This window comes from Notothenia rossii (genome assembly GCF_949606895.1).
Source record: "Notothenia rossii genome assembly, chromosome: 4".
NCBI classification, from domain to species: Eukaryota; Metazoa; Chordata; class Actinopteri; order Perciformes; family Nototheniidae; genus Notothenia; species Notothenia rossii.
The window spans coordinates 76728890-76742774 of record NC_136902.1 but is presented as its reverse complement, the minus strand read 5'-3'; the positions used below and the strand labels follow the sequence as shown (position 1 = coordinate 76742774).

General features: G+C 41.2%; 1 protein-coding gene across 8 annotated transcripts in view; it reads right to left on the bottom strand.

Moving 5' to 3' along the window:
• Nucleotides 1-2738: 2738 nt before the first annotated feature.
• The window catches only part of LOC307035991 (uncharacterized protein), a 47438-nt gene continuing 36291 nt past the window's right edge, over nt 2739-13885 (bottom strand). For all 8 annotated transcript variants that reach the window (XM_079675910.1, XM_079675907.1, XM_079675911.1 and 5 more), the window contains 8 exons: nt 13004-13123; nt 12418-12531; nt 9106-9219; nt 6122-6235; nt 5642-5688; nt 5168-5344; nt 4152-4302; nt 2739-4071 (listed from right to left, as the gene is read on the bottom strand). In XM_079675910.1, coding sequence (XP_079532036.1) covers nt 3632-4071; nt 4152-4302; nt 5168-5344; nt 5642-5688; nt 6122-6235; nt 9106-9219; nt 12418-12531; nt 13004-13123 — 1277 coding nt within the window. In that variant the 3' untranslated portion in view covers nt 2739-3631. The remainder of the gene's footprint in view (nt 4072-4151; nt 4303-5167; nt 5345-5641; nt 5689-6121; nt 6236-9105; nt 9220-12417; nt 12532-13003; nt 13124-13885) is intronic.

The following is a 13885-nucleotide window of genomic DNA, read 5'->3' as shown; positions in this document are numbered from 1 at the left end:
GATTCTCCTGGTATAATCAAGTTAATTGCCTTGAGTTATAGTCAATGACCTCACCAAAAATCTCAATTTTTGGGACAAATACTCAGTCCTGAAATAAAATGAAGGACTCTGCTCCCACAATGCAGAATGTATTTCCAACAATCTATTTCATATGCAATCAGCCTTGTATGAAGGTTGGGTTTTTCATCCTCAATGACAATTGAATCATTGCTTAAACCCAAGATTACCTTATAGTCGTTCTCTCATCATTGGCGGTCAGGAGAGTCAAGGAAAGAGACAGGCATAAAGACTCTGTTTATAGTTGACTCAATCTGTGATGTTCTGCCCGTCATCAAGGGATCACAATGAATTGCAAGTATCAGCTGCACCACTGTCATCACTTGACAAAATGTTAACAGGTATTAAACAGATCTTTGCACCACCAAGGAACCCGACAATATGAAAGCTCTAATCTATTATCAAACAATTTAACTTTTTGTACTCAGCACAGGACACACATTGTTAAGTAGTACTGTATTAGGAGCAGTAGGCAGCTATGATAGATATTTCTCCATATGTATCTCTATCCTAATCTGTCAATGAGTACAGCAGGTGTAGAGATGGTTCTACCGTAGTGTACGCATATGTGTTTTGTGTGTGTGTGTGTGTGTGTGTGTGTGTGTGTGTGTGTGTGTGTGTGTGTGTGTGTGTGTGTGTGTGTGTGTGTGTGTGTGTGTGTGTGTGTGTGTGTGTTATTCCCTACATTTCCTCCTGACCAGGGTGGTGACAGGAAGCCTGTTCATTTCCAGCCGGCCGCTGGAGGTCAAAGGTCACATTTGTCACATCCATTTGCCCATTAACTGTCACTGTTTCAACCCTGCAGCCATTCTACATTGCCCCGACACACACAACCCTTCCTTTCACACACAGTTTACAGCACGTTTAGATTCCAGCATACACATGGCTCATCAATTAATTGTATTGGAGTTTACCTACAGTACAAAACCAGTTTTAGGTATTTTTTGATTCAATATTATAAAGTTGTTTTTGTTTAAGTAAGAAACAAACAATAATATTAGGAAATCAACATTTATTATAAAATCACAATTTCACACCCCTAAACAGTTAAAAGTTTTACCACCTTTCCAACAACAGACACGTTTCTGACACACAGTTTACAATTTATTTGTATTTAATCAGAAAGGTCTCATTGAGATAAGAAATCTCTTTTTCAAGAGAGTCCTGGCCAAGACACTCTCTTCTAGGGAGACTTGGGTGAACCTTCAGGGTTTACATTTGTTATTGTCATCATTGTTTGTGAATGAGTGTCAGCGAGAGAAAGAGAGACCTTGTGCATTGAGTGTCCCACTGACCTACTGCTAGTGGCATCATCATGAAATATACTGCCTTGGGCCTCTGACTTTTATTTTAACAAGATAACTTGTCATAACATCCAAAAAGTTGACACACACAAACATAGAAGGTAAGAAGCCTTTTATACTAAGACCATTTTATACTAAGACCATTGTATAGTATAGTTTTCACATTTAAAAAAAAATGATCTTCTACATCATCAAACTGTAATATTCTGTTGTATTAAGATACAGTATTGTATTAAGTTTTGTAGGTTTAAAAAAAGAGTTGCACTGTGACAACTCAGCCTTCACAACTTTTGAGCATATAACTCACCTAAATGATTAGCTTATAAATAAAGAAAAGGAAAACTTCAGAGTCCGTTGGAAAATATACTTGTTAGGGGCCGTGACAATGATATAAACAACACATTTGGCATAGCATCAGCAGTTGTATGCATAAAGACAGTGAGGAGTACTCCTGCAAAGACATTAGTTAATCATCTCTATATGACAGCGCTGACACTTGACTCTAGCTGTGACTATATCTCCTGAGACCCACCCATTCATTTTTGTCCTCTGTAGAGGACATTTGGTATTGGTCCATAACTATGAGGTTATACATGCCACAGCATTAAGTCCAATTGTACTCCACAGAGGACATCCTGGGCTTTTCAGACATGTGACATATGTGGGGGTGTGGCTTTGAAAAAGATAATTTCTTTGTATTTCAAAATGGTGTCCATCAACACAAGCACTATTTATAGAAAGAGAAATGGTAAGTTTGTAATTACCAGTGTTGTGAGTTCAATATTTTTAATTAATTATAGTAAGGGAACATCTTAGGAGTTAGTGTAGTGAGTTTCAGAGCACTGTAATAATGATTTGACCTAAAACTAAATATTTGTATGAATGTCCTCTGAGGAGGACATGGGGATTTGCTAACTTTTTTTCCCCCCCCATTTTACACAACACAAATGGAGTCCACTATGGGCCAAAACTAAGACTTAGGTTTCTGTAGGGTTCATGGCAGACAGATGCAGTGGGAAAACATACATCAAGTGCCTCAAGCGTCAGATGTATCTCTGCATTTCAAAAAAGGATGGAGTACTACAAATGAGGGCTCAATGTGTTGCATTGAGTTGTTGTGCTCTAATGTTGTCTAAATGTACTTGTATGTTAATGTTGTTTGTATACTATGCTTCACATAACTAACACCTGATGTCCTCTACAGAGGACACACAATAAAACAAAAATAAAAATATATCTTTTTAGTCTTTCAAGGTTATGTTAATACCACCCTAAAGACTTGTGTGATCTAAAAAAAAAAAAAAAACTGAAACCTTTTTCTTTCTGGGTCTCAGGAGGATAATGGTAGTGATTAATGATTACAGTAAAAAAAAAAAATAGAGTTGGTAAATGCACTTTTATTACAATCCACATGTGCTGGTTGCTCCAAATGGAACGTGAAATGGGACAAACAGAGCAAAGCAATACAGTGATACTTTCAGACCAAACCACAGTACAAAAAGGGCAATATGTACAATATATCCATGTACAAAAAAGCTATTTTACACAGAAGTATGAAAAAAAAATCATACATTTTTGACAAACTGTAGCATTACAGAGACAATACAGGCAACAGTGTATAGTTTTAAAACAGTTTTAAAAAAGGCCCTTAAAGCCCTTGGAGCAGGAGTATGCATCCTCTTTGACAAGTATATCAACTTTGTTTTCTTTTCTTGAAGTAAACTGTCCTTTTTTTTTTACCCCGCCACACACACTCATAATAAAAATTCTCTCACACACTTACACACAACCAGACACAGAAACATACACTGAGTGTTAAATAAGCATCCATTCATTGATCTCTCTGTCTGTCTGACTGTCTGTGAAGTCTGAAAGAGAAAGGTGTTTCTGGACACCGATCAGATGGCATCATGGAGCAGGAGACAGGGGAGAGGCTCCGAGGTCCTTCCTCTTTCCTCTTTACAGCATCTCAGGCACTGCAAGGCAAGTCTTAAAAACTCCAGATTAAATCAAGAGTGTGATGAGTTTTTCAGTCAAACATGCTGCTGCTTCTCATAGTAAATAAAGTCAGAGATGACATCACAATAAGATTTACGGACCCTCCTACTTAGCAGCCAGGTGTACCACATAAAGGTCATAGGGTCACCGCATTTTCAGGGCTGCAGCAGAGACACAGTGCAAGAATCTAGAAACAGGATCCTGTGCTTGAGAGACTGCGAAGAACGCAAAATAAAATAAAAAGGCTCTTCAGAGGCCCAGAAGTTCAAAGGTCAGGCCTCCAGTTCCTGGGTTTCTGTGTAGTGGAAGTTGTTCAACTTCTCCCTCTCCCGGTTTGAAATGTCCAGTTTGGGGCCGTGTGCCGGCTTCAGTGCTGGAGATGGGTGTGAAGGTGCAGGGGAGGGCGGCAGCGTCAGTTCAATCTCCTCATAGCAACGTGATATGGGGGCGGGAGGGGCTGGGGGGTGTGCTGGCGGGGCGGCAGGGGGCAGGAGGGGAACGGGACGGTCCACGTTTCTGATGAGGTTGACAAACTCCCTCTGGTTGTTGATGCCTTCTTCCTGTGGGACGGCCTGCTGCTTTTTCCGCTTTCGATGGAGGTGTGACAGGATGAAGGCGCAGGCGGCGCAACCACACACCATCACTAAAGTTATGACGCCCACCAGGATGATGTAGAAGCTGACCCCCCCGTGAGTCGTGTCAGACATGGCACCTGCAGACACAGGCAGAGCTTTAGACCAGACTCCAGTTCAAAATTATATTATTTTTAAGACACACACATCGTTTTCTCACCTGGACAGTGTTGTCCAATGCAGGGGGTTTTGAGGCTCATGCACTCATGACCATAGTAGCCTTCTGGGCATGCACATGTGTACCTCCCCTCTGTGCTGTGACAGGCCATCCCCTGCTGGCAGGGGTTGGGATTGCACGGATCCAACGCAATCTGAGACCATGGAGAAAAAAAAAGCTGTAAATCAATTTCTCAGGTTGGTGACAAAGCAAACATAGATAAGCTTTTTAACGTGCTTTCCTTGTTGGAGCATCATCTGAAGGTACCCGTTTTTATTGCAGATGTTTTGGGATTTTTTATTAAGGCTCAGGCTAAAACAACATGAGTAACTTTAAATGTACTATTAGATTAAAGGTGGGGCAGGTAATTTTGGAGAAACCAGCTCGAGTGCGCTAGAATTTGAAAATACACAACCAGAGAAAATCTGCCACTTCCTTACAGAGCCCCTCCTCCAACACACACGAACGCACACATGGCCAATGAGGGCACAAGATAAGTTTGTGCACAGATGGAAGGCTGACAGGCAGGTAGGCCATCCAGTTATTTTAGCCGGGCCGGCTAAAATGATTGGTCGTGCTTTTTACAGTACTACGGCTTCCACAGATGACATTTTTTTATGGATTTTTTGTCTAAGCACTTAAGATATTCATTGCTATCGGGATGTTAAGAGCATTCCATGGAATATAACAAAAAGTCTATTTCGAGCCGGTTTCTCAAACTTACCTACCCCACCTTTAACTGTGACGTATTCAGTTCAGTATTTACCCTCTTTACTATATTAGGGTTTAAATGTAGCTTAGCGTGTTGTTTTAAGCCCGGCATCGAGCACAATATAAGTAATGTGACAGATAGTCTTATTATTATTATTCCTAAAAACAAGGGTACATATATTTTCCAAATTGAAAACATTTTGGATCTCCTCCTCCACTGCACATTTCTATAGAGTTTTAAACTGTTTGTCTAAAATGATAAGCAGATTAAGCTAGCCTTAAGCTAACATCAATGAAGGTTTTCCAACCTCGCAGAAGGATCCTGAAAATCCTGTGGGACAGTTGCAGGTGATGGTCCTCCCGTCCTTCTCCACACACTGTCCTCCATGCAGACAAGGGGCACTGTCACACGGACTCTTACGATTTTGGCAATATTTCCCCAAGAAACCAGGTGGACACAAGCATCTGGACCCTGATACCTGGTCCTATGAGGGAGAGTATAGAGTATTTGTTAAATATTTCTATAAAAAACAATCCTTTTCAAAGATTATTTAAAAAAAGGGGGGAAAGGGCAGGAGAAGGAGAAAAACCTTTTAAATAACTATGTTTCACTAGCAATGTGAGCATTTTATTGGACAGAATGACAGAAAGAAAGGTGACAACAGTGAATTATGAAATGAAGAGAGGAAGACAGTGAAGCAGGTCAGTGCTGTGACTGATGTGCACAGAGACAACAGGCAAATCAGACAGATAGAGAAAGGCAGCGCGAGCAGGACTCTCACCTCACAGCGACCGCCGTTCAAACACAAGCCCTGACAGCTGCTGTTCCCTAGAAAGCAGAGAAACCAGAAACACTATATTAACCTGTCACACAGAGACAGAATATGTCTTTTAGAGGCCAACTGTTAACAACAATATATGTGTCATTGAGCGAAAAATCAATGATAACCTAGTGGATTGCTGCCAGGATGTGAGATTATTTATACAGCAATACAGAAAAGATTCAGGAGATAATGGTAAAAAACAAATCTTCACCCACTCCTGGTTAGTGTTACATTTTAAGTGTATTGCAGCGATACCCTGTGACAGATGATTAATATGACTCAGTTCGGAGTAAAATGATCTACAGCCCGCATGGTCTCTGGGCCGCAGGGGAACTGTTTTTCTAACACAATCCACTGAGGCTTTTCATCTTTCTCTCACCGCAACAGGACTAACACTTCTCCCTTCTTTTATTCTTTTCCTTGCCCTTTTAAACTCACTGATGTCACAGTTAGGACCCGTCCATCCAGGAAGGCAGTCACACAGGTATCCACCTATCAGGTTTCGACAAGAGCGGGCGTGGACGCATATACTCATTTCACACTCGTTGGTGTCTAAAGGGAGAAAAAAAAACACAGATTTGATGCACAACGGTTCATCTTATTGATTTAAACCAGTGATAAACTGAGCGCTCGCTGCACCATTTCCTGTTTCATTTTACACGGACATGGAACATTTAAATGCAAATAGTCCTCCTCATTTAACACAACAGGCCAGCAGTGGCAGTAGGTGTTATTCTTTTGTGGAGAATGTTTTGTTACCCAGCATCTGTGGAATTGTTTGGGTGTGTGTGACCTCCCGGTCTTGGCCATGCTTTCCATTGGTATTCTGCTAATAAGCATTTTAACCTTTGCAAGTGTTATGTTTTCATTTGTTTTGTTTTTTGTTACATGATTGACACATTTTAAGGTCCAATTGTCATGACACTGTAGCAGGGAGAAGAGGAGGTCAACCATACAATGAACTCAGAGTCCTTCTAGTGATTAATATTTCTTTACAGATTTGGAATTTTGTTTAGCTGATGGAACAAAGGACATCACTCTACACACTAATACCACAAAGTAGAACAATTCAAGATTATTTATAGTTTGCTGTTGGGAGTTAATACACAGGAAATTAAATAACATGACACATAACATGCCAAAATGTACCTAATTTAATAATCAACTGAAATATCAGTTGGAGAACTCACAGACAACACCACACTAATTACTGTAAACCTCTCCCTGAAATGAAATTAAGCATCCCATTAAACTACTGAATCTAATCGTGGATGTCTCCACCTGGACCCCAACCATATTCAGACACCTGTTAAGATTACATGTTGTGGAGGCTTGAATAAACTATTAACTGGAGAATATCTGGGCAGGACGCACAACAGCACTTGAGAACAGAGTGCTTGGTGTTTTATTGAATATTATGTTTACACAGGCACATCACATCCAAAGTAATGCCTTGGAGCATAGTTTTCACATCTTCCCTGTTGATGCGTAGACCCCCTTACTGTACCGCTGCTTCTGTTAGGTGTGTGTGTGGCTATTCCCACCCTCTGTCGCACTGGGAGTGTAAAGAACCAGGAACCCCCGAGGCCTTGGCTCTGATAGCAGGAGGAAGAGGATTAGAAAGAAACGCTGAATGAATAAGGAGGAAGTAGTCAGTCAGTTAGGTAATCTAAACCTATTACAGTCGGTGAGAGTCTTATAAGGATTTAGCACCGGTGCGTGCGTGCGTGCGTGCTTGCGTGTGTGTGTGTGTGTGTGTATGTGTGTGTATGTGTTTGTGTGTGTGTGTGTGTGTGTGTGTGTGTGTGTGTGTGTTATCTATGGGAAAAGCCTGCTTGCTATGGGAGAAAATGTGGGGACATAAATCAGCTAATAAAGGGGTGAAACTCTTTTCCCGTTGGAGGCACTAGCGATGTGCTGCCTCTCAGCTCAAGCTTTAAAGAATTGTATCTTTTTTGTGTGTGTGTGTGTGTGTGTGTGTGTGTGTGTGTGTGTGTGTGTGTGTGTGTGTGTGTGTGTGTGTGTGTGTGTGTGTGTGTGTGTGTGTTTTATACTATGAGCTACTGACCTGTGATGTGGAACTATGGGGGATTATCAAGTGTCAGAGTGACATATCACTGTAAAACAGAGGAGTGGGAAAAAGCTGTCATGCTGAAATATGTCTCACATTTTTGCTTCAACACCCCGGAGACTCTTTGTGTGTATATATGGTATGACTTCTCTGTGTGTGTGTGTGTGTGTGTGTGTGTGTGTGTGTGTGTGTGTGTGTGTGTGTGTGTGTGTGTGTGTGTGTGTGTGTGTGTGTGTGTGTGTGTGTGTGTGTGTGTGTGTGTGTGTGTGTGTGTCACATGATCCTACACATTCCATATGATGTACAATCTAGCACAAAAACCCTCTGGTAGTATAGACTACTTCAATATGAGCGAATGCGGCCCAAAGAGACGTGAGCGTGCATTTAGAGAATACTGATTCACAGGATGGGTTGATGGGAGAATTAAAATGCTGCCGGCTCTTTCTCCCTCTTCAGTTTGTGCTTCAAATACATATTTAACTTCAAAAAGGACTCATAATCATGTATTGCTCATTGAAACACACTCATCCTTTGAAACCAGCTGTGAAGAAAAGCTCGATATGATTATGCTTGTTAGAGGATCAGTGTTGAAGGTCAGATTAAATAGATTCCTTTGAGGGTGGCAAATATCTGAATTTCTCATCAATAAAGTGCTCTATCAACACGATGAAAAATGATCAACGTGACAAAAAACCCAAGTACAATAAACTCCTGAAGCATTACACTCAGATAAAATCCCTTCCCTTCGCACCAACTCCAGTGTCTGTGTGCTGGTTATCAGAGAGGCTTACATATGTATGAGCTGTGCAGTAAATATTGTTGGGCATTAAACTGTCTTGGTCCTCCATCTTTTAAAAAATACTATTTGCAATGTTGTTTAGATTTTGTATGTCTTGCCTTCCCTATATTCATTTTTGTAATGGCAAGAAAATATGCTTGATATTAAAATCGCACAATATCATATCACACTAATTATAATAATTTATTTTCCAATTTTCATTTAAATATCACAATATGGAAAAATATGTATATGCAAAATGAACATTTGACAATTAATTCAGAGCATATTGGATCATGTACTATTGATTCGGTCAGTTACCTTTAATGATTTAGTTCAATGTCATTTACTTGGATAAGAGGTATTTTTGCAGTTTGATAACATTATTAGATAAATGTGAATACAGAATTTTAAATGGCCTTTTTTTCTGTTATTTATTTAGTCGGAAAGCATATTCCCTTTTTGTTTTGACATATTCATGCAAGCAATTTATAGAAAAAGATACATACCAGGCTCTATAATTCACTGACCCTACATTTATATTTATAGGCCTATAATAAATGTGAAACTGACCAAGCTGGCACGTCCTGCCGGTCCATCCCGGCGGGCAGAGGCACTTGTAGCCTCCAGGAGCCTCCTGACACGTGGCTCCACGGCCGCAGGGGCTCCGGTCACACTGCCTCACCGCTGGGAAGATAAAACATAGCACATTAATTACTGGTGTGTGTAATGGGAATGTGTGTTTGAATATCAAAGAGGCATTTTGTGTGTCACTCAGTCTGTGTGAAGCCACCGTGTGGACATGTGTGATCTGTAGCATTGGTATGCGGATGCTATGGCAGCCCGTGTTTTCATTCTCTCCATTCCAGTGCTGCTCTGGTTTCTGTGCAAACAGTGATAAATACAATCATCTGCTGCACGTTCATGGCTGTCACCTCAAAGCTTTCCCAGAGAGGAGAGAGGTATGAGGGCATTTAAATAAAGGCAAGCATGATGGGAGAAAAAAAGCAGGGACGGGCTGAATTGGAAATAGGCTGATGGAACTGCAACGCTTGGTTCCACTTCTCTGAGGAGGAATTAAATACAGATAAAGAAATATGAGGAAAAAGAACACAGACAGAGAGGAGCTAATTTTATGGTGTTAATAACCATGCATGACTTCCTTTTACACATGGCATATTTGTGCAGTAGTGCCATCATAACTTTTCCCATGTGCTATACATCTCTCAGTCAAGAGCTCTCTGTCTCTCTCACAACCTTTCATCATTTACCTAACCCTGCAGAATAACCATTTTCCATCCTCATGACCCTAACTCGCAACCCGAGCAATAATACCCCAGCCAACTAAAGGAAGAATTCATTTAAAAAACAAAGAAGCCTTTAATTAATATTGCTTATATATATAAATCTAAGTCTGAAAGCAGAGCTGTGTTGTGGTTATGGTTTTCATTCCCTGCAAGCCTGACAATCCTCTCACTGTATATTCCCCAGAGAGACCCCCACAACACACACAGAGACAGAGATAGACGGCCTCTCTGACTGTTAATCAAGCCAACAACAAATAACAAGAACAAAAATAAACCCTTCCTTTATTCCTCTGTTTGTCCCTCTCCTATTTTCTCCCTGTGTAATAAAAGTGTTTACATGCCAGCGCTGTGTATCCTGATCGAGGTGAAAGCAGAAGATGTGGAACGCTGCTTGTTTACACACACACAGCTCTGACAGACTGTAACCTGAATGATCCAATCTCACCTGTTGCAGCAATATACACACACGAAAAAAATCGAATACAACTCGGTCTGATTCGCTATTGAGGAGATGGAATCAGAAGATCTCACAAGGCTTGAAGCTCTACAATGTGAGACTTTAGGGATCAAGATACATACGTCGATCATACTGTGAAAAATGGTGATTTAATGTATTTCTTTACAACTATTCTAAATGAATGTGCATAAAAATGCTAGTTATTACGTGTTTAAACTTCTAAGTGCTTGTTCTTGTCAACTAAAAATGAAACTCCACTGTTTTAATTGAACTTTGTCACTTTACACGTCATCAAGCCTACTCAGAGTGTGATGGAAAATACTTTTTTTTGTCTTCTGTGGCTGTAAAGGCTCATCCTAAAGTCGGGTCAAGTGTCTGTTTCTGGTCAGTGTTGTTGCATGATGGTTGAAATTGGGACTTTTAGAAGGAAATGAACATCCATTACATTAAATCCTTGCATCTTCAGGGAAAGCTCTCTGTTTTTCTACAGTATACGGGTACTGTGTCATCTTGTGTCTGTGGTTACTTTTCCAGTAGCACCACATCTCTCCCTGCCACCTTGAGTGCTTTCCTCAAGTCTTTCTGCAGACATTTTATTTCTTATCCATCTGTACCATCCACAAAACGTAACTTTCACCATAGCTGCTGCTCTCAAAGTTCAAGTCCCATATGGTAATTGTTCTCACTGCCAGAGGAGATAAAAGTTCTGCACTCCAAGCTTCAGAAATCAGATTACTCCAGGAAACTGACAGTAAATAGAGCTGTTTGAGTACACATTGATCTAAGGATAAACACTGCGGAATCTGTGTAAGTACATTTGCTGAAATACAGAATAAAATCTTAATTGCCATCTGAAACATCAGTGCTCAGAGTTCCTCATGTGGTACAGTATCGGTTAAACTCCACAACTTTCTTGGACCAGATTGCATTTCAAAGTGCCCTTGTGGTGTCTGAGGATTGCTTCATTTTTTACGAGCGGTTGGTGTAGCAGAGTCTTTGTAATGACCAAAGTTAGACAGTCTAACGCTGCATATTTGTAGGAGAAACATCAGGTGTCTGTACAGCAAACTAATGTCACGACAACTTATGAGGACAAACGCCAACAACAACATGTCATTCCTGTTCTTAACACGAGTGTGTATTGTTTTAATGTCTAGTAGTGGTTTCAGTTTCCAAACAAATCTGATAACATTACATTCATTTGGCAGACACTTTGGTCCCAAAACAACTTTATATTTCTTTCCCATGCTCACATATCACGGGGGACAGGATGTTGCTGCACTGCTTCTCACATGAGGGATAAAAGTCTGTGCTTATACTTCACTGAAATCGATAGTTTTTAAACTTTTCTACTTTGTTCTTTTATTGGAGCCTACCTGTAAAGTTATCAGCATCTGCTTTGTATTGCAGATCTAAGTAGTACTTGTTACACTGATTCCCATTACATCAAAAGTCATTAAGGGTTCAGTGTTTTACTCAACACATGTGAACAAAATAACTTCATCAATCGACTGACCTAGAGTCACACCTGTCTGATCCGGTACTTGTGCTGCACGCTGCTTACATTTCTTAACACTAATCCACCTATTCTGATTCAAAGGCTGTATGCAGGACGCTGAACAAGACCGACAAAAGAAAACACTAGACAATAAAACCCTAATTCACTGGCATTAAAAAAAATACACACCCCTATTTACAATCAATAGAGTTGATTAAGGATGCTCCACACCCCACCTTGTATCTAGGACACACACACACACACACACACACACACACACACACACACACACACACACACACACACACACACACACACACACACACACACACACACACACACACACACACACACACACACACACACACACACACACACACACACACACACACACACACACACACACACACACACACACACACACACACACACACACACACACACACACACACACACACACACACACACACACACCACTGATTGCTGTCTGAGATCAGGCTAATTTAGCTTCCTCTGTTGGATTGATTAGAGTCACTCACTGGCTTTTATCCAGGCACAGACAATCTCTGCCCAGCGCAGAGTTGTTTGTGCCTGGGGAGTGTGTGTGAGTGTGTGTCAATCACCTTCAGCGCAGGTGTGTCCGGTCCAGTCGTCCGTACAGGTGCAGCTGAAGCCCATGGGGTCCTCCACACAGGTGGCTCCGTTCACACACGGGGACGACAAACATGCATGCTCCACTGAGGAGAGGAGAACAATTGACAGATGAACATTTTATGACATTTTAAGGCCCTGCACAACCACACAGGGCCACTCTATTGGGTAAAAATAAAAGGTAGTGCGGGCTGCTTTGTAGCCAAGTTCAGACAAATTCTTCTTAATGTTTCTACTTCCTTCTTTCCTGACTGCAAAAACATAAATAAAATATGTCACATATATAGGCTTATACAAAAAAAAATGGTGGCATGCAATTATGTTACCGCAAACAATTTGATAGATGGTAATAAACATGAACCATGTTCAGTTAATTATATATTTGTTGCGTGAGTTTCATCTGTATTGTTCATTTAACAGATTTGACCTTACATTTTGGTCAACGCCATCAAATGTTATGCTTTTTGAATCCAAGTATTTCTGTCATTTATGCAGATAAATAACCTGGATTTTATTTCACATGTTGGTGCCATGCTTGTATGGTGAGGCTACACTTACCAATGTCACAGTTGCGTCCTCTGAAACCTTCCTGGCATTCACAGTGGTATTCATTTGGCTCTGTGTTGGTGCATGTCCCACCGTTCTTACACGGCTGGTGGGTGCCACAGTAGTTCAGATCTGAGAAAATAAAAAAGTATGATTGAGGTTTGCTATAAAGGGAACAAAATATATAGGAATCAGGATGTGAATGGAGCCAGGATAACTTCGGTTTGACTTTGTGTTTTGACACACACACACACACACACACACACACACACACACACACACACACACACACACACACACACACACACACACACACACACACACACACACACACACACACACACACACACACACACACACACACACACACACACACACACACACACACACACACACACACACACACACACACACACACACACACACACACACACACACACACACACAGTGTACCCAGGTCGGCTCAGTGTGCTGACTGTGCTGGACAGAAACTGCAGGGCCTGTTGTCTCCAGTGTTGAGGCTGATTAAAGCTTTCTCTAATAATCTTCTCCGTGTCCATAGTCTCTTTGTCTCACCACAGCTCTTTAGAGGGCCTTTCTGAATACACAGAAACAGCTTAGGACCCCACCTAGATAAGAGCCCCGCTCACATTCACCTTACCCAAGGCTATCACCTTTCCTCTGCACAATGCACCGTCCCGTGGGCTCCCGGATCCCAGCTCCCACACTGAGACAGAGGTGGGCTGTTGTATTCTGGGATAATGTTGTAGGAACTTTGCAACAGTGTGGTGGGAAAAGTTAAAGAATGGAAAGAGAAGCCGTGTAGGAGGAGCTTTGTCTTATCTCATGCAGAGGATCAGTTGGCAGTGCATGGGAAGGTGTGTGAAGAACCAC